General features: G+C 43.3%; 1 protein-coding gene across 1 annotated transcript in view; it reads right to left on the bottom strand.

Annotated features, from left to right (window-relative positions):
- The window catches only part of srgap3 (SLIT-ROBO Rho GTPase activating protein 3), a 60683-nt gene that overhangs the window by 6867 nt on the left and 32489 nt on the right, over positions 1-21327 (bottom strand). The window contains exons 5-18 of the mRNA XM_071925948.2: positions 16485-16670; positions 14652-14780; positions 11206-11427; positions 10950-11051; positions 9884-10081; positions 9521-9605; positions 7243-7270; positions 5990-6092; positions 4915-4975; positions 4217-4294; positions 3909-4043; positions 3305-3410; positions 2027-2254; positions 1515-1588 (exon numbers count right to left, since the gene is read on the bottom strand). Of these exons, the coding sequence (XP_071782049.1) occupies positions 1515-1588; positions 2027-2254; positions 3305-3410; positions 3909-4043; positions 4217-4294; positions 4915-4975; positions 5990-6092; positions 7243-7270; positions 9521-9605; positions 9884-10081; positions 10950-11051; positions 11206-11427; positions 14652-14780; positions 16485-16670 (1735 nt within the window). The remainder of the gene's footprint in view (positions 1-1514; positions 1589-2026; positions 2255-3304; positions 3411-3908; positions 4044-4216; positions 4295-4914; positions 4976-5989; positions 6093-7242; positions 7271-9520; positions 9606-9883; positions 10082-10949; positions 11052-11205; positions 11428-14651; positions 14781-16484; positions 16671-21327) is intronic.

Genomic DNA, 21327 nt, shown 5'->3' with positions numbered 1-21327 from the left:
TGGTTGAGGCAATGAATATTGAATATTTTTACCTACTGAATATGTTTACCTAAAATGCTAGACGAACCTACACCTGTCTGCAGTGTGTGTCTATGGGCCAGCCAGCAGGGGTCAGCCAGGGTTAACCGCTGTACATGGTTAAAATGAATCAGCTCTCAGCAAGAAAACTCCCATGCAAACAGAAAGGCCGATCAGTTTTATTTGCAACTCCCACCAGGGGCAAGCAAGGAAGTTACAACAGTTACAGTTACAGAGGGGAAGGAGGAGAAAGGGAGGGAGAGAGAGAGAGAGAGAGAGAGATTGGTGGCAAATTTGGCATCTATTTTGTCATTGAAAAGTATCCAGCTGTGAATGATGTTATTATAAAGAAATAAAAAAGAAAAATGTACTCAGGGTGATTGGTTTATTCTCAGTTTGTCTTCAGTCCAAGAAAACTGCTCCTATTAAACTGACTAAGAGACCATAGTGCAACACAGGGGCCCTAAACGTCACCTAAGTCCCTCTCAGTACTCAGCAGGCAGGCAAGAGCAGCACCTATAGGGGGCAACCAGCCTTTGTTCATCCTTCCAAATAAGAGCCTTGGAGAAAGTGTCAGCACTCATTACAGATGAGGCTCTGAGATAGGGTTACCCAGTCTGGCCCAGCACACTGCACTGTGTAGACCTGTCCATTCACCTTTCACTGACGGCACAGGCGATATTATCCTTTGCATTACCCATGTTTTGGCCTTTGTGTCTCGCCCAGTTATTCTGTCAGAGCTCTGAGAATTGGGAAAATGCTGCACAAAGGAGAGAGTCCCATGGGACTTGCTTACTAACGCTGAACAAAGAGAGATCAGGAGAGGAGGGAAATGGAGAGCAAGAGAGAGAGAGAGGGAGAGAAAGAAATAGAGGCACACAGAGAGAGAAAGACAGATCAAAGAGGCAGTGCAGCATGCCAACAGTGTTTACTCAACTTGCCTTCAGCTTCAAACATCACATAAGCCTTTGCAACCATAAGCTGCTGCAGCACATGCCTTGCTCACCTTTCAGTCAAAAGCACTCAATAAAAAAGGTCAGTCGACACTTAAAGCTCTTTCATTCACAAAGCATTCTAAAATCACATCACACATATTCCCACGTGAAATCCATGTAATACTATTTGCCAAGATGTCAACTGGTTTGATATGATATGATACTCTTTGAATGATCAAACAGTATCTAAAAAATCATTTTCTACTTGTCTCTAACAGGTTTCTAGAATTTGCGTCTCCTCATCTGCAGCTGTTTTGATACTGCTGTCAACATTTTGTGTGCAAACTCTAACACTTAAAGTCTAATTTAATCAGAAATATGCATGACAGCATGTATATTTCGGATCTTAATTACAGTGCTTTGGTCTAATCAGTCAGCTAGGAAAAGAAAGAATGACATAGCTGCCATGAAAAAAATATAGTCATAGTGACAAAGCCCATTCTTAAGAAAAAAAGAAAAGAAATAATGACTACATGGACAAAGAGAAATCACGGCACTGACCTTCATCACTGGTGTGCGGTTCAGTTCCGTTGTCAGCCTCGTCGATGGTCCCTGGCTCGCTGTGGGGGCTGTCACTGCACCGGAGAATGAGAAGTCAAGGGACGGGTTAATTACATAATAGGGTAAGTCATGCAAAGTCTGCTGAATGTCTTCTTCAGAAAAATGGGTAAAAATTGTAACATTTATATGAAATCCAAGAGAAGGATTCAGGTTGCTGGACCTGATCCAACTGCAGACCAAATCTGTAGACAAATATTGATTCCTTTTAGCTTTTGGCACCTAGTCAAATAAGCTGTCGCTGATATAAAGCTAGCGGAGCACAAAAAGTATTTTTTTTAATGAACAGTAAGTCTCTTTAAGCTGGGTATTAGATAATAAAATGTCTCATTAATTTTAGCTTCTTAAATAAACCTCCAAACTCCATAAGTCAAAGTTGATGTAACTGTAACCCAAGATATAAATTTGTATGTACTTTACCCATGTGTTCACCCTCTGGTCTAGCCAATACTTACCAGTACTCCTCTCCTCCAGTCATGCACTTTTCATACACTGGGCCATCCAGTTCACGGTGACTAGGAAAGATGACTTCGTTGTGGATGATGATCGTCTTGATGACCTCGTTAACATGCGCCTGGCAGGCTACAGGGTCCTGGCCGTCTGGGATGGGCATCAGGGTCGGACCAAAACAGATAGCCAGGTTGTAGGGGTCCATCATGTTCTCATCGCTGTACTGGGAGAGACTGGGGAAATGTTCACAGGTAGGTTTAATGAGCATGTGTGCTCTTTTTCGGTACCACCCTACTTCACGTTCTATCAATTTCATTAATTCACTCCTGCGACTTGTCCTGTACAAACAGTCTTCTGCTGTCTGCCATTGAGCGGCTCCATTAGTGTAGCTGATGATGAAGTAGCTTGATGAAGGCTACCTTGTGACAGTTTTTGAGGGATGGGATTTCATTTACATTCTCTACCTAGTATTATTTTTATTCTGAGTTGTTGTACATATTGTGCATTATATTAAGGATTAGATTGTCACATTCTCAACTTGAAGAATATCAATCCCGAAATTTCTTTAAAATCCAACTGCTAGCAAAGGCACCTGAATTCCATTTTGACAGATTACGTGCTTCATTGCACAGTGTAGTTAGACAATATTCAAAGTGGTCTGATTAGCTAGCCCCTACAAGAAATCAACTTAGCCAGCACATTCCATAATCTTCTCTTGTTAGCCAAGTCAATCTATGTTGCCATCTGCTTTAAGAGGAAGTCATAATCAGCCCTGGCACATGTCAACAAGTTGAAGTTGAGCAGTAAAGCCACAGCTGGAACAGCTCCAACAGCGGAGGAGGCATAAAACAGCAGAGTAAAACTTGGGATATGAAATCAAACTCTTTGTTCTGCAGGCAAACCCGGTAAAAGGAGCATTAATAACATCCATTAAAAGAGGACAGGTATATTACTTCAGTGAGGCATGGGTTTCCGGCACCGTAAATAACTTCTAAAGCACTGCAGACAGATTTAGTAATAAATAGGATGCGGTCTGTTCGATATATCTTTGGAAATTGTCTTCCCATCTGACTGAAGCTATTCTGTTGCTGTCTGATTTATTGTTCAGTAGGGCTTTATCCTACAAGACACTGAAATTTACATGAAAACTAATGTTTAAGATTCAGTTACATAACATCTTTGTTGACGGTGCATAGAATAAACTCACTTCTACATACAGTTCCGTATAACCTAAGAGCTGTGGCTTGGGGTGTAATATCAATCAATATGTCAGTCAAACTCACTGATTGAGGAAAGCAAATAGGTATCTCATGACGATTATGACGGTGCGGGGAAGAGTCACGATAATCTGCTGGATGTGATGTGCTCTCTCAGCTCCCGACTCCAGCTCTGAAACACAGAGGAGAGGAATAGAGAGTCATAATAACACTGTTGCGCACCGCGATTAATGGGAGAAAAATAAAGCCATGACATATACAGCACCGAAGCAAAAGTCAGGGGAGATTCTAAAAACGGTTATTTGACACTTTAATAGATGCCCGCTCCTGCCTTTCACCAGAGCAGTGTGGCAAACTGAGTGATCAAGCTATTTGGAGCAGGGGGGGAAAGGATTCTGTGGTGCGCTGACTGCACACACACGGCAGACTGATGTGGGCCGCACTCTCCTCTTCCTACTGGGTTTCTGTTAAATATCAGGCGGAGAGCCCTGGTGTTAAGATTGTTTCCATGTGCTGCACTGCATGCCTCCCTCTCCTCCAACAAAGCACTGCAGAATTTCTGAGAAACTGGAAGGTGTGCTCTCTCCGCACTGTTCGACCAGTCCGCTCACTGCCACTGTGGCACTGAATACCGCTCTGTCCTACTGTTAGCTGGTCTACATGAACTCACTGATGGTAGAGATGAGGTCCAGGAAGCGCTCCTTTGGGAACAGTGGGTTCTCCAGTCCCCTGAAGTAGAGCTTCAGCACCCCTGCCACTGAGTTGATGTCATGCTCATTCTGGTCATCAATCAGGGGATCTTCACCTGGGTAAAAGACACAACAATAAAGTGTGTTGTCACTGGTTTAAAAGTGAATATCATGATCAATAATGGCAGACGTTTGAGACATGTTTAATGGGTTTATCCTGTTAAAGCATTTGTGAACATGGGGAAAGTTCCATCTGTCATTTCTTACTGCCAGACAAACAGCGACTCACCTCTCTCAAATGAGTTTTTAATGTCATTGACCTCCACCTGCGATCCAGGCACCCGGAATATGCCTTGCTGCTGCAATCCTAAAAGCACAGAAATACAACCCAGAATTCAGAGATTCAGTGTCAGAATCAGGCTACCATTATCTCCCCACCCTAACGCCAGCTACATGAAAGCCCACTGGAAACGCACAACAGAGAGCAGGAAATGTAATCTAGTCATAAAGGGAGATGCGTTTTTTCCAGGAGAGGGCCCCTCAGTGTGGCTGCAGCATATGGTTTCAGTTAGAGAGCTCCTAATCAGTTTTCTGGAGTTTCATTAGGTCCAGATCCAGGGGAAAGGCCTGCAGGCTCCAGGCTGCAGCAATGGGCTGAAGACAGATGTGAAGGTAGACAGGGAGGAGTTATGAGGGGGGTGGGGGTGGTTGAACTGACTAAACAAAGACCAACAGGATTTTCAAACCTCTCTATGTGTGATCTACAGTTATGTGCTTGTCATATCAATGGCAGCCAGCTGAGAGAGCCAGGGACTGAGGTGTAAGAGCAGAATAAGTCAGTCGCCGTACCTGGGGCTATTTATGGAAATGGATGACCTTGTCCTACAATTGCTGTCACTTCTTATGAGGCTGGAGGAGTTTGCGAACTACCCTTTTATTCAGAGATAGTAGCAGAGATAGTCACAAAGAGCATGATGTGAGACTTACCATAGAGATTGATGTATCTAATACAGCTCTCAGCAACAAGTGGAATTGGTTGACCTGAATCCTGAAAGAAAATTATGTAAATAATAAGAAAAACGCAAGGGAAATAAAAAATGACTAAATCAGTAGCTAACCCATAGAATTGCTATTAACTTTTACACTGATATAAACTATACAATGTCTTGATAAGGAATTAAACATACTGACCTTTCCATACATATGTATAGCAATTGCCTTGAGCTAGTCCATGATAAATAAATGCAACACTGAGCAGCCTAAGGCTGTATTCTACCACAGTAAACTAAATGACTGGTCCTGATGGCTCCTAAACATCTACGTTTAGCCAAATTCATGAGCAGTATAAAACTAAAAAATCAAACTAATTGTTATTCATATCCTGATGTCACAGAAAACAAACAGCTGTGGAACACTAGTAGCATGCAAGTGTAGCCCATTAGGACAACTGTGAGGGGGGGAGCAGAAGTCAGTATATTATCACTATTAGTCTAGTAGTTTTAGTGGGCCTTGTGCCCCAACCTATACCCTCCCCCAATAGAGGTACCTGAATGCGGGTACGGGCATTCCTTCTTCCTCTGGGACAGAAAGCAGCAGAGCAAGGAGGAGCAGAGGAAGGGAGGCAGAGAACCACACAGTTAGAAAAGCTCAGATGAGAGACCCCTCTGGAAGTTAGAGAAGGCTAGGCACAGGGACTGGCGATGGGACAGCTAGGGATGCAGTAAGGGTTGGGTGCAGTGAGAGACAAAGCAGACCCACCGCTGTCTCCTGTCTCTCAGTCATACAAAGAGTGACTGGATTTAAGAATAAAGCCATAGATGGTAAATTGCTCTGCAGGGGAATAAAGAGACAGCTGACTGCCACTATGTCTGCACCAGCAGAACCATGGGAGGGAGGAGGAGGATTAGAGGTTAAACAGAGACGTTATATCATGATCAAGGGCAGCTGGAAGAGGGAGGAACAGAAGGCGAGAGTGAGGAAGAGAATGAGAGGGAAGGCTCTAGTCGCCTTCCCCTCCAGCTCCACAGGGGCTGCTCAGTCATACACCACCACCAGAGGGTACCTTGATGAAGGTCTCCATATTGCCGTTAAACAGCTTATGGTTATACACGGAGCGTGGCCTAGGCTTCCGCATTTTCTGTGGTTTAGGGGGGAGAGTGGGGGGCCTGGGAAATGATGGACAAGGGGAACAAAAACACCATATTCTGTGAAACAGTAAAACGGAACGTGGAGGTTGAAATGCAGGTATGAAGAAACAGTCTCCTCTGTTTAGGTGAAGGAAGTGTGTGTGGGGTGGAAAACGTGAGTGATCTTTATTTAAATGTTGAGAATAAACCATAGGGAGATGTTTTGTTACGCAGGTCTTTTATTATAAAAACCTGATTAGTCTGCCCTCTAATTAACCCCTAACTAATAATGAGGGGTTGTGTTGCCCAAGACTCTAGGCTTGGATCTCTAACAAAACACTTTCCTTGACTGATTGAAAACACAGCACAGGTTAATGACTCTGATGCATGCCTGCATGAGAACATTATTAACAAGGCTAATAAAAAAAAAAAAAAAAGACCACCTGCTGATATTTTATGTTGCCCCTACAGTTACAGTGTGGGAGACGACAACGGTCTGCACTACATGTATGATCCAAAGCTAACAAACAGCTACAGGGCATTTAAACTCTGACGGAAATTTGAATAATATGATTTCTTACTGAAAATAGAATTATGTATTTCCTGTATCATTCTTTAACCATAGACTCATAGTCATATAGAAATGCAAAAAAAAAAATGCTAAAAGTGTTTTCTTTCACACTATAAGCACACACAAACACATGCAAATGCATGCAGATATGCACACGCTCTCGCTCACGCACACACAACTTTTGTTTGACAAGATGAAACTCAAAAACATCTGTGACAACTCATTGTGAAAGAAGCCACAATAACAACACAATAACAATATCTGTGCAAGAAGAGGTATATGTTATTTTAGGGAAAGACAACAGCAATTGCAAAGCCATGCACAATTCAGAGATGCCACTTTTTACATATCATATTGAGCATGGAATTAATTTGGACATTGATAGGAAACTACTGTAGTTGTTGACTACAGTACTTGACTACAGTATATAAGGCTACAGTAATATTGTCAAATACATAAGTTTCAGTTTGTGTGAATTGGAATGCTTTTGAATTCTTGATTTGCTTTTGTCTTCCTTTCTCTTTGACTCTCTTCTATTCATTTGAAATGGCTGGAGTAAGCAGGTGCTTCATGGCTGAAAGGGATCAGAAATAGCTCACTTATCATAGGAGATCTTACCTTGTAGTTCCACACTCAGCCCTTTCCCCTGTGGAAAAAAGCACAAGAGGGAAATGTCATTAAAAATATTAGTGTATTTATAGTGCACATTATTCAGACTTAGTCCTGCTCCAGTGTCCAATCCCACTGAATGGTTTAATGAGAGACAACACGGCTATTGAAAGAGAGATGAATGGTGCAGTGCTAATACCATTCTTGGGACAAAGCTATTGAGCAGTCGTGGCAGAAACCTCAGGGGATCTAAAGGACCCTATGGGGCATAGGCCCTCTCTCAGAGCAAAGAAAAGGGGATGGGGGTGAAGCAGAAGGATGGGGGCTGCAGTGTGTGCATGTGGAGGGAGGGGGTCATCTAACACTGGTGACACTGAGCGATGTCTGTGCCGGCTCACTGAGCCTTTTGTTACAATGTGAACAACACACGCACATGTGCATATACAATGCCAGATACACACTCTCTGAGCATTTATGATGAAAACACATCATACAAAGTCACCATCAATCTCAGCTATACTTGGTTTGCTAATTGGAGAATGTGTGCAATTTTAGGCATTTGTTGAAGCATTTTCTTTTCTGCTTATGATAACACACATCCTGCACATTTTGCCCTCATATAGAGTACAACAGCTCTGCTTTCACAGCTTCATAAATGAAGTAAATTCAAAGAAAACTGAGCATGGCTTTATGAACTGGGACTAAGAGGGTGTCTTTGTCTAGTAGTGACTGGACCATCGACTGGAAGGGAGCCATTGTACAAAAAGCAACAATCGCACAACGGCATTCCAACATTGTTGTTTCTTTACTCCAGCTAACAATGGACAGAGAGAGCGAAGGCTAGCCCATTTCTCTACATATCATTTTGGCAGATGGGAGCAGGTCTCTGGAGCATTCATGTGAAGAAATAACAGCACATTTCCCCTCTCATCATTCCACTGAGTGATAGCCCTGTCTACCTCTGGCCAATGAACCCCAAAATTACAGAGTTTCTCAAGCATGAGCGAAAACACAGACTGTGTTGATTTTGCCTTAATTTCATATCAAAAAATGACAAAGGGCCTTAAAGACAGAAGAGGTATCTATTCTGCAATCATAATATGTGACAAGTTCAAATCTGATTCATTGAACAAGAGAATTGGTGAGTCCCTATCTGGGAAACAAGGGGTATCCCAGGTTGGCAGGTGTCCTAGCACCATCTTGTCTGGTGGCCATGTTATTCATCTATAAAAGCAAGATGAGCTGTGAGCGCCATTTGGCACTCTCCATGGTCAATCTCATCTTGTTCCCATGCTCACACACATGCACACACGCACACACACACACAGACACTATTTTGGACGTGATGCAAAGGGCTAATGAGCAGCACTGATTGATCACCTGAATAATTAAACATGGGTGGTACCTGGAGCCACCATATGCCATGTTCACACACACTCTCAGCTGCTCTGTACTCCATGGTCATACAAACAGATCTGTCCAGCTGAGTGCCAGGTTGACATGAAATGAGTGTATATGAGTGTAAGTGTACAGTATACAGTAGGAGTGTAGTTGCTTGCCACAGGGCTCAGAAGAAAACAGAAGGACACTTTTTTGAGGTAAACAAGTCAAAACAAAGTAAATAAGTAAATCACACATGCATGAATGTATGCTAGGTGTGAAATTTAGAGACCTGCAGTGGATGTGTGCACCATGTGTGTTGTATGGCCTCAGCTGTCTCTGCCTGATGCCCTTTTCTATTAGGTGAACCCCTGATGCAGGAGCAGCTGCTGAAACGGGCCTGGTCTGGGCCTGCTGATTGATTGGGCGTAAACTGTTCACGGCTGAGGTGACAAGGGCACCCCTGGGAGGGGAGGGGTTTCTCTTACAGCCTGGAAATGAAATCCGGCTCCTCCAGGACGCTCCCTGCGGCTATACCATATAGAGAACAACCACATCATTCTCTAACCAGTGGAAATAAGCAGAAAGGGGAATCGATACCTCAAATGAGATGCAGTCTTTTTTTTGGTGTGATAACCCTTTTGAATATTAACGCTCATTTCTTCTTTCCTTCCTGTTACCTTCCGAGAAAAAAACACAAGCCTTTGTATCCTCCTCTACTTCATTCACTGCCACTTATTAGATAAAACCTACACCATTATAACCTGCATTATAACCCTGAGGGCAGCTATTTTACAGACCTGTCACAGGATTCTGTGGGCCATAATTAGAGGAAGAAACACTAGGTCAGGCGCCTGCCATTAAAAGACACCACATACACCAAAGAGAACATGAGACAGGGCCTTACCTTCACCCAGTGTCTGCTTCAGTAAGTCATGCTTGGCCTGCAGTTTAATGATGAGGTTGCTGCCATTCAGGAACTCCTTGAATTTCTATAAAGTCAGATGAAGGCAACAGTGAGTGAACAGCGCTGATCCAATGAAACAAGAGCCCAGACAAACAATTCAATGTCACTTAAATCAGCACAAATTCAATCCGTTCTATTGTTAATTTAATTTCTATTTTCAGAGTATGGGGAAATGATGGCTGATGGCTTGATTTTGAAAAGCAGTGCACTGCGATATCCCGAACTGAGCGCAGTTGACCATAGCAAGCAGACAGCCGGTCACAGTTTGGATCAATAGACAGATCAAAACAGACATGAACTCACTGAAAAGTAGAACACTTCAGTCTCCTGCTGGTTCGCCCTCCTCTTGGCGACATTCAGCTTGCTCATGTAAGACTCAGAGGCCACAGACTTAATGGACTCAGTGGAGCGGCTATGTTGGAAGGCGTCCGACACGTCAAAGTCCTCCACCGTCAGCATGTCCTGCAGCGTCTGCATGGTGGCATCCAGGGTCTTTCTCACCTGCGCAAATGCAGAAACCAAAGAGCATGATAAATGACGCATTGTTTCTTACTCTGTCTTAGTCATATTATCCTCTTCATGAGGAAAAAGGCAATTCTTTTCAGGCGTTAATGGAACAGAAGTAGCTGATGGCAGTTTCAAGGGCAAGTATGAGTGATTTACAGTGCTAGCATATCCATATCAAAGACAAATTGACCCCCAAAACAATAAATGACCTTGGATTGCACTGGAATGACAGCTTTTTCTCTCCTCATACAGGTCCGGCGCAACCCGCAGGTCAGACATACATCAGAGCTGAAAATGAAGAGTGTCTGGCAACGATACAAGCTGTATGTAAAATGACTGAAGGGGGCTTTTTGTTTAGGGCTGAGATTGATAAAGCTCATTTCCAGTAATGGCAAGGCTCGTCCATTATACACCAGTACACAAGACACAGGGAGACAGGGAAGAGCCAGAGCACAGGCAGGCGGGTCTGTCAGGCCAGGCTTATTATCACCTCCATTCGCACTTTCATGTCTGCTGCTCTCACCGAGGAAGCCCTCTCCTCATCACAGAATATACAATCACAGATGTAACTTCATAGAAAACGTAACATTAGCGCTATCACAATCTAAATATATTCTCAGCTCCCTGGGAACAAGGGTCATTGGAGTGTAATTGCAATGAGAACAGATGGCATGTGGCCCTCCTCCTTGGCTCTGGGGAAATGGAGACAGGGCTTTCTGTCTGGGGGGTGCAGGTGGGGAGGGGTGATGGTCAGGAAGGGGAGGTGGGGGTGGCGGGTGGGGGTGGGGGTGGGGGTGATGGTGGAGGGGGGTTGGCGGGTGTTGGTGCTGGACAGACACACAGCCATACTATAATTCCTCACCTCCTCATTCTCAATCTTTAGCGTAGCCAAGCGAGACTGCAGCTGGTGGTAGCGCATCAGGAGCTCAGTCTGGACAGGCTGCTGGGCGCTCACCTGGCACACCTGAGGGGAAAGACAGAGGGAAGTTTGCATGGGCCACGCAATGGAACAGACCCCATGGATCCTGAAAAAATCTAAATTTCACCACAGCCAGTGATATCAATGTTAGACGATCAACAAATTTCTCATGAGAGCTGCAGCAGTCAAAGCCTCTCACCTCGTCTCCCATGTGTGGCAGGTACTCAAAGCGCATAGGAGGACAGAACACCTGGTTATGCATATCCATGATCTTGTGCTTGTCACTGCGGGAGTCCAGGTTGTCCACTGCATTCTCTATGATGTCCAGACCCTCGTGGCGTGACGTCTCCAAGTTGTACTCTGCAGATAAGTAGGTCCTGAAGGTACGTGCCAGGCTAGCATGGTAGCCCAGGTCACAGCACTGTGGAGGGGAAAAAAGATCTAATAATTAACGCTCAGTAGATGTGTTATTATTGGATGTCTTATTGGATTCAATACAAGTAAAATGGAGAGCAGGAAAATACTTCTTGTTAAATAGTTAATTTGTCAAATCAATGTAAATTTATGTAACAGGGAGAGTGAAAGAGTGTGAAAGTCTTTAGCATTTGCACATTTCAGTATAATTCGTGCGATTCATCATCTGCCACAATGTTAACTGGACTGGATGTTCATGGACTAAATACCAATTTAAGTCCTGTTACAGGTTACCATTCAGAAATAGAAGTGGAGTTCATAGACTTACAGAGGCTGGCACAGTAGGACACCAAAGATAATTACAGTGCCTTATCAGATAGAGCATGTATAAACTAACCTAATTAAGCACAGGATAGGAGTGAGGGGGTTTAGAGGGAGCTTGAGGCTACTGACAGCTCTGTGAATCACTGAGTAAATGGTCTTTAGCACTGAGGAAGTAGTCTCTCCAGTTTGATGCTCAAGTCCCATTGCACCACTCACTCACAAAATGGTTCAGTAGACTGAAGACTGAAGATGTGATAACTGGCAAATTAGCCAGTTTTTATACAGGCACATTGGGTAAGAACACATTCTTGTTTGCTGCAGTGGCCTGGAGGAATAGTTGCCGGGGGAAGGACGGTCACACACAAACACACCTGGGCACCGCTGACAACTGAGCAGCTCCACTGGAGCAGATTTGGTTGAATGCCTTGCAAAAAGGAACATTGATGGTAGGCTACTTGCTAAGAGAGTGGAGAGTTGTTTTTATTCATAAAACCACCCAGGTTTTCCCAGTCAGTCTAGGAATTCAAACCTGCAATCTTGTGCCCTGTTAATGTGAATATACTTGCTGTATATATGCTATAATTTTTGTATATTTTATATATTCTGCATTGTTTTCTTGTCTCAGTAAGTTCTACTTTTAATTCATATATTCTACTTAACACATTCTAGCATTGGAATTGTTTTCTTTGCTGTATCCTATTACTTATTATTTGCTGCTGCAACAACGCAATTTCCCCATGGGGATCATTAAGTTTCACCTTATCAATTTTATCTTCCAGTCACAAGCTTAATTTACACACTCGCACACCACTGACTAACCTCACTCATCCCAGCATACCAACATATCTTACAACTTCCAAATTTGATTGACTGACTGTAATGACTATTCGTCAATTTTAGTAAGGCCCTACAATCTTTAATGCACAGGCAGGCAGTGTACTGGAGGAATTGATTGCCTTGTTGGTTTGAATTACACTTCCGCAGTTTAATATCAATGACGCTGATTGACGAAGCTGACTTCATACTGCGTGGATGTCTGCTTTGATGTGTGGTGGGTAGACACTCTGACATGACAAACAGACCCTTATCCTCCTCTTCCCTGCTTGTGGCAGCCAAACCAATCATGCTCACAATCCCATTCCCTGCAGCTCAGCAGGATTTGGGATGACATGGCCCTTTCAGTTGCCAGACACTGGAGCCAGCAGCCCCATCAAAGTCACCCAGCGAAGGGGCTGGGATAGCCATGAATCAGGGTCTCTGTATGCTGTGCCCAGCTACCTCCAGACTATTGCCATTGCACTTTGCCTAACCCATCAGACTATTTCAATTGCAAGCATGTTTTAATGCACATGTGATGTTCATTGAGTTTGGGAAAATTTACCTACAATCATTGAAATATTACTTAAATCATATCTTATTATGCTTGACCTAGATAATACGCATCTGTGACTTTGGCTAACACAGTGCCACATGGTGGTCTGGCCTCAGGCAAGGTAGCAACACAGTGACCAGCAGGCAGCCGGCACAGAGAGAAAAGGGAAGAAATTAGCAAATTGCTGGGTTGGCAGGTTGGTCAAGGTGGAGGGAATCTGACCAGAAAATGGGAAGTTGCTGGTTTGGTACCGAAATCCATGAGCTGTATTCTAGTTGGGATTGGACTATTTCTGATATTATATCTACAGTGCCCACCTTCACTGCCAACGTGTCATTAAGCACAGCAGTCTGACCTCCCTGAAGAGGGAGCTATATGTACTGTATGTGTGTCTAAGAGGGATAGGTAAAGACTGTTTCCGATGACCTTGTGTACAATCACCAATAAAGGCTTCTTAATCTTCATCTTCATCTGTTTGTCTGCAGGATAGCGGGTGCCAGGTAACCCAGGGCTGAAAACTCACTGCCAACCACATTAGCCACATTCATGCCTGCATACACAGAGCCTTTGCCCACCAGCTGACTTTGACGGGCTTCCAGCCATTAGTGGTTTGCAAAACAAAGTCAACCCTTTAACCCATGGTAATCACAGACTTCCCCAGCAGTGCTACTGGGTTATTCTAGCAATGCACTTTGAATAATAGTGACTTTTATTCAAGTTCTTAGTGTTTCTATCAATAGATCCACCACATAAAATTCAGTCGATTAAAAGAAAATGAAAGGGATTTTCAAATGTTATATTTTTGAGTCTCTACATAATATACACTGAGCCGAGTTTTTAGGTTTTATAGGTTTTTGCTTGTCACAAAAACCTACAGCTTCTTTGAGTCAGCTTTAGAGAGGCAGCTTCCTCTACTACTGTGAGAGAGAGAGAGAGAGAGAGAGAGAGAGAGAGAGAGAGAGAGAGAGAGAGAGAGAGAGATCCTGGGTCATATTTCTATGTTGTCATGTGTTTTACTCGGTACCGTCACACAGCTGAGTTGGTGACACTGACAGACAGACAGACAAGCACAAGGACAGGCTGTGTGTATCTCAGCAAAGCTCCCAAAAGCAGCATCACCAATAACAAATGAAGAAGAGGACAAGACCAAGGAAGATGGGAGTAGGAGACCAAGCAGAAAGCATTCCCTCTGTCAACACTGATGAAGTCCCTTGAAATCATCAGTCAGAAATATCCTAGAAATGCCAGCTGGGTGGTACTACTCAGTACAACAACACTATATTCATGTAAAAGCCAGTCAGTCACCAGCATAACAAACAGTGTTACTTTGTTGTGCAGGAATTAAGATAGAGAAAATGGAGGTAAATACATTTATTGGGGCCAACAGAGCAGCTTGAAAACAAACAGCTAACAGGCTGAGACTGAAAAAGACAGGAACAGATGGTGAGAAAAGCGACAGTGTTGCAGTGTTAAATCAACACCAGAAATCCCAGCTGAGAGATGTAAACAAACACATGTGCCTATCGAATACTTACATCAATCATATCAGAGACGTCATGGATGTAATATTTCGCCACAACAGCGTTTGTTGCTGCCAGGTTCAACAAATAGTCATTCCGGGCTTTTGTGCATTTCAGCTTATTCTCTGAGTACTTGGCTTGCCTCTGGGGAAGGAGAAAAGAGACAGAGCAGATACAGGAAAAACCGTCAGTGCAGGAAAATTAAGCAATAGGGAGAGTTTGAGTATTTGCTCAGTAATAGCAACAGTAGACAGCTCAAGCTTTGGGTCCAACAGACAGGTAAAGATGGCAGGGAAAAGGTCTGGGGAGACAGGTTCTAGAGAGGCTGCCTCAAGATAGTAACATGTTAAATGGCACAGCCAGGCTCGCATTCACTCACTATTCTGTCTCCCAACACAAGAAGCTGCACAGCGCAGATGTTAACAAAGAAGCAGCTATGAAAGACGCTTTTGCTTTAGTGGGTTGTGTGGTCACAAAATGTGCCAATGTTGATGTATATTAAGTGTGCTTACTTACTGAATGACAGCATGATGAATACCATTTTAAATTGTTTAGGTGTTTATTGCAGACTGCATATTTGTTTTCTCAATGTCTTATTGTGATCCACCATATAACTTCAATTTACTGTGCCACACTACCATGGTTATCTGTAGGACTCAGTCATATGAATTCACATAAAGGTATGCGATTATGCTTATATTTCTGAACAATATAAAGCATAAACAATTGGAAATATCAGTACTTTTCATTAAGTCGGTTTTACTGGACAAAAATCAAACCTGCAATCAAACTGGGAGATATTACAATTGACATCAAAAAGAATGAGCAATAAGCTTCACCTATATCATTAATATTGGATGTTTGCAAACCGATACTTAACAGTATTGACAAAAGCAGTTTACTCTTATTGACTTTAGCAACACACTGATTCAGACATGGCTCAAAAAGGCAGGACTGCTATTTGAAGCGCAACAAAAGCATCCTAATTCTAAAGCTGAGACATGTTGCTCATTATTTCAATTATACAAGTCACTGTACATGGACATTTTATTCCAATTTCACACAGCCATCATTATGCAGATTTCAGCAGTAGGTCAGAAGAGAAGAGATTTCTTTGCGATTCCCTCCTCTCCTTTAAACCTGTTTGCAGGTAGAGTAATAAGCAGCTTCAACAGTCTAAAAAACACGTCACAAGGCACAGAGAAAAAGAATACTCATTTCTACACCAAGTTATAAATAGTGTTCAGTTCCCATGCCAGGCAGCATCTCAGTGGATGGCAGCCCGAGGAGGGAGAAAAGCTGTCGGCCTGACAGTCTTTTGATTCCCTGCGCCTGAGAGATAATGGAGTTTCATTTGCATGAAGAAATTCCAGATGAAACCCCAGAATGAAAAATGCATGTGTGTATTTGAAGTACAGTGCGCTCCAGAGACAACCAGCCATCCACTGTGTTGGGGGAGTAGTACTGAGCAGAGAGAGGAATTAACATGAATTGGAAGTGTGCAGAAGCTGGAACCAGAGGAACCATACAGTTGGTTCATTGACCTGGAATACAGTCTGGCTGCAGACCCATGCTCCTGGGAGTCTGTAGCATCTTACTGCTCTGTCTGTCCGTCTGTCTCTCTCTCTTTCTCTCCCCAAGAGAACTGACCCACAACAGACAGAGCTGGCTCTACATCCATAACACTAGACTCTACTAACCTCCTCAGCATCGAGGAGAAACTGCTTAAAGGGCTTAGCCAGCCTAAATGCCCAACTGACGGTTTACGGATTTCCAGCAAGGGGATTGGCTGAATGGAGCTCTGTATGTGCTTCAACTCAACACTATCTAGGACTTAGGCATACTCACCTTCTCTTTCATCTTCTCAATTTTCCTGACAGAGCTGCGTCTCTGAGGCCTGTCGTCATGGCGCAGGAGGTTAACGTTGAGATCACCGGACTTACTGAACTGCTTCTCCTCCTGCTTCTCAGCATCCTTCAGCTTGCTCTCTGCACTGATGCTCTCGGTGTGGTACATGTGGTACGTCTTCATCACCTGCAGGAGGAGCGTGCCAAAAATACAGATAGACCATCAGGTTCAGGAAGTTTACCTTTCTTTAATGCTTGCAGTGAATCTTGGATTTTAAATAAATAAATAAATAAATTCAAGTCACAAACATATTTGAATTAATCAGGAATTTTAACAAGATGGTCCTGGATGAGGTTGATAAAATGTTCGTATTTATCTTCATCAAATTTTACAATATATAGGTTATCATAGAATGAGTTGACAAATTTAAATCTTTACAGATGATGTGAGGACATGTGAGAAGTGACCACATGAGACGACACCTGGGTTCAAAGCCCACAGCCCACCAAGCAAACAAAGCAAGTAAGGAGAACAAGATTTGCTTAGTGTGTCAGTAGGTGAACATTATTCAACAAAACTGATTTGCAACTTTTTTTTATCAACGCATAATATTTCTATGAAATCATAAAGAGTGAATAGACTCATTATGCTTTCTGCAGTAATGCAGGGGGTGTTGTCTGGAACCCATACAAGTGAGGGCCCAGCCAACTGACTGGACCCCGTCATTAGTATTCTTATCAGGAGCGCAGCCAGCCATGAATATGTAGTGGAGGGCCACTGCTGGGACTGGGGAAAGTGAAGTTAGGATATTAACAAAGCCTCTCTCACAGGCAAACAAAACCTGACTCAGAAAACACGGTGGATCTCTCACAGAGACTCACAACAGTCTACAATCTACTTGATGTGAGACTGGAATAATGTTATCCTTGCTGTTGTCATATGGAAATTTTAATTAGCTTCTTTTCTGGCCCAAGCCCAAAAACCATACCACAAAGACACATGCGCTCTTGTGCTCATATATGCCCATATACAGCCACACACCCACCCATAAACACACATGCATCCACACCCACACCTACACACACACAACACACACATATATGACTTGTAGTGACATCACTGTTCTGTTGACGCCACCATACTGACTCCCGAATTGACTCCCAAAGCAAATGTGCAGTTAGTGAGAGAATGTGCCTACCATCACTATTAAATAATGCACTTTACTTAGTGAGTACCAATTAAAATGGCTGTCAAATGTTGTGCTGCTGGTTGTAATAATCGTGTCTGGATAGAGGGGGTGATATTTCATTGTTTACCCACTGATAAAGAGACATGACAGTAACAACAATTTATAAACATAACGTTATCAACTTTTTTCTCTTCACCCACCCTGAAGTGAAATACCGAAATGCATTGGTAGTTTTGTACGCCTTTAAGGCCCATTCACTTCTAGAATGATAATGATAAAGATAACTATAACTATAAAAAGATTTAAATCATTGTAAGTAAATATAATGTCTGTAAAGTCATCATCTCTGAATACTCGGCGCTGAAATAAAACAATATTGTTGTAGTGTGAATGCTTGAGCAACACTGTATCATTAAAGTTTATAGTTATCTTTATAGTTATCCGTCTAGGTGTGAATGGACCTCGAGGGTTTCACTGGAACACGGAGACGGGTCGTGAATAAGATATATGGACGCATCATGAAAGGACAGATCTGGGATTACACTGGCAGACTTTAGTGGTGTCAGCCATGTTGGAGGCAGCGAGGAAGGGTCGCCTCTTTCAAGGACTTCTGTCTTTTTAAAATATCTTTCCTTTTCCTCCAAAGTCAGGTGAGACGTTTGCTTTTTCGTGGTTGCTTGTTGTATAGTCTGTGGTTATAGCGGAACACTGATTTGGAAGTCAATATGGCAGCATCAACAAAACACTGAGGTCACCGCCAGTTGAATGATGTTTTCAGTGGGCTAATTGAATGAAAGGGCCTGGGGCTGTGAGTGGTTTTGCTCATCTGGGGCCATACTTGTCAAATCTGCAGCCCACCCCCCCTCCCCTCCTCCCCTCCTCACCCTGACACTGCTGGCTTCTACACCGAGCGAACCGTTCATCACCTTAGGCTTGTTCATTTCCAGCCCTTTTGTGCGACAGAGTGACAGAATTGTTCTCTGTGCTCTCCGCATTTACCTCTCCGCTCCGATCTCGCTCTAGTCAGACGCTGACTTCCCCACCCCCCCGTGGTGATGACAAGACTCTAGTGACAGAAGACCTACACAGGACTTGTTAGATGAGACAGCAGCTCCCTGCGTCTTTCTTAACTCGTCCCAGATGCCCAAGTGAGAGAAGGGTTCAAGTCTCTCCCCTGCGGGGTCCGGCCACTCTTAAGCCTCGTAAAGGGAAGTCCAGATGTGAGCTGCATCTTAAATGTCTCACATTTTTGGAGCCCTGAGAGCATTTAAAAATCGTCTATGAACACCTCAGGATGTTAGACAGTCAACATAAATAGCAATTTATTTGTTTCTTTCTCCTTGTTTCCTGTAGTTAAGTAAGTAAGGCGCACTTGGCACTGCACTTAAGCAGTATGGTTCCTTTTATCTCTAGGAAAACTACTCGAGAAAATCACATGGTTGCCAAAGGGTCAGGGTGACATCAACTTGAAACCACAATCCTGACTATTTCCACTGACCTCCTTCTCTGTGATAGTAATATTTGCGAGTGCCGCCACTTGAACAGCTTCTATTTATCCCCCGCCCTGTGCTATAATAAATTCTATTCCTCCACTGCAGCTCCTGGAACAACAAGAATAACGGTGACAAAAAGCTATGAGGCAAATACTTCAAAGAAAAAAAATAAAGAAACACTAGTCTATTCTGGTAGTGACAAAGCTGACGGTGGAAGTAGTTACTCCAGTGAGAGAGAAACTAGGCTAACACACTGTTCCTCCCCAGGCTGCCAAAGCATTTCTTTCAAACCCTCCCTGAAAACTCACTAGATTCCAGCCAACTTTGAACCATATGACTACAGGACCTGCAGCTAAAAACCCAAAGTAATTTGCAGGAAGACTGAGCTTCAGCTGTGTCTACAGGAGATGTGTGTGTCTAGCTGAGTCCTCTCTGACAACAGCTTATGGCTATTTAACTCCAGAAAGAAACCCAACAGTAAAATGATTGTTTATTTTCCCCACAATGCATCACATGCACAGTTATGCTTAGTAGATGCTTCTATTCAATATTACTGTAATCTTAGTATTCCCAAAATGCACTTTTTGACCCTTAATACAATTCTGCAATGAGCAAAAAGGGGCTTGTAATGATATTATGGAAAAATATAACTGGAGCAAAAACAACAAAATGAGTCCGGTTACAGCTAAGTTTTTTTTGCAACAGCTGAACTATTTTGAGGTTTCCTTTTCATGTCCAAACAGGGACCGAACAGTGCAGCAAATGTTGGATCTAGTTCAGAAGGTAGGAAAGCAAAAAGCAATCCAGGATAGTTTGTATAGACAGTGCAAGGGCCGTGCTTCAACACCCTCCTAGCTGGCTGAGGCTATTTGGGCAGGAAGCGTTGTACTGTCTGCTGGCTGTCGGCACAAAAGAGCACCTAAGATTCTCTGTGTTGCACCTTTGGGGGGATGAGGTGGAGGGGGTGGTGGGTGTTGTCTAGGATAGAGTTCAGTTTAGTCTCCATTCTCCCCTCTGCTACTGCCTCCAGACTGTCCAGACTCTCCAGACACCCAGCATCAACAAAAAAAACAGTCTGCTGGCTGCCAGAACATGTAGAGCAGTCTGTTACTTACAGTGAAAGACCCGAGTCTCTTCAAGAACAGTCTACTCTGTCCTCTCTTGTACAGTATCAGGACAGTCCAGTTTGTTGAACCATCAGGTAGGACTGCACCATCTCCACCTCCTCACCCTGAGTGGTGTCTTCTTCATCGTATTGATGTAGAGCAGCAGATGGTTCTCCTCACACCACATGACTCCTGTACTCACACTGCCCTCACTGATGCATCCCACAACAGAGGAGTCATCAGAGAACTTCTGGAGAACAAGAAAGGTGACAGTACAGTCCCGTGTGGCGCCCCCCCATTACTCTGCAGCATGTCCGACACACTGCTCCGAGACTGCAGCCTGTCTGAGAGGTAGTTCATAATCCAGGAAACCATGGTGTTGTGTAATTTGTTATGACAGACTTAGCAGCAGCACAGCCTGGTGCCTTCATTAAACAAATAGCCTCTATCATGAGGGAGTTTTCTCAACGAACCTACTTAACTTCTATTTCATTTCACAAGGCTGCTGTGTGAAAGCCAAGTGAGGAAGTAACTCTCTGACAATTTAGACATTCAGGTCTTTGCTCCTATTTTTCATTTCAGGTTTAGGACTAATAATTCAAGCCACAGACAGCAGGATCTTCACTCTCACACTAATACTTCTGCAGCAGCAGTGGCAGCAGTATATTTAAACAATGTTTGAACAATAGTTTTACCCCACAGCCTTAAATCTCTCTCCTTACCTCTCACTGTGCAGCCAGGGAACCAAATGTGATTTCACAGTTTTCTTTCAACAAAATTTGTTTGGTTGGCAGCCAATAAAAATTCTTATAAAATACCACAAGGCAACAGCCGTGTTACCACACTATTGATTTCGATTTTTCTGTACAGAGGAATAAATTCCTAACAAGGGTGTGGTGATGACAAAAGTGATATTGAGTGTTTTTTTTTCTCCACAGCACTATTGCAACCTCTCTAGAGTCATCTAGAGGCAAATTCAAGTCAGTCAGTCAGGGATGAGACACTTTGCTACTCTACGCCTGCACACTATCAAGATTTGTCATGGTTTACAGCAC

Source organism: Centroberyx gerrardi, chromosome 5 (assembly GCF_048128805.1).
Source record: "Centroberyx gerrardi isolate f3 chromosome 5, fCenGer3.hap1.cur.20231027, whole genome shotgun sequence".
NCBI classification, from domain to species: Eukaryota; Metazoa; Chordata; class Actinopteri; order Beryciformes; family Berycidae; genus Centroberyx; species Centroberyx gerrardi.
This window is presented reverse-complemented; position numbering and strand designations above follow the sequence as displayed.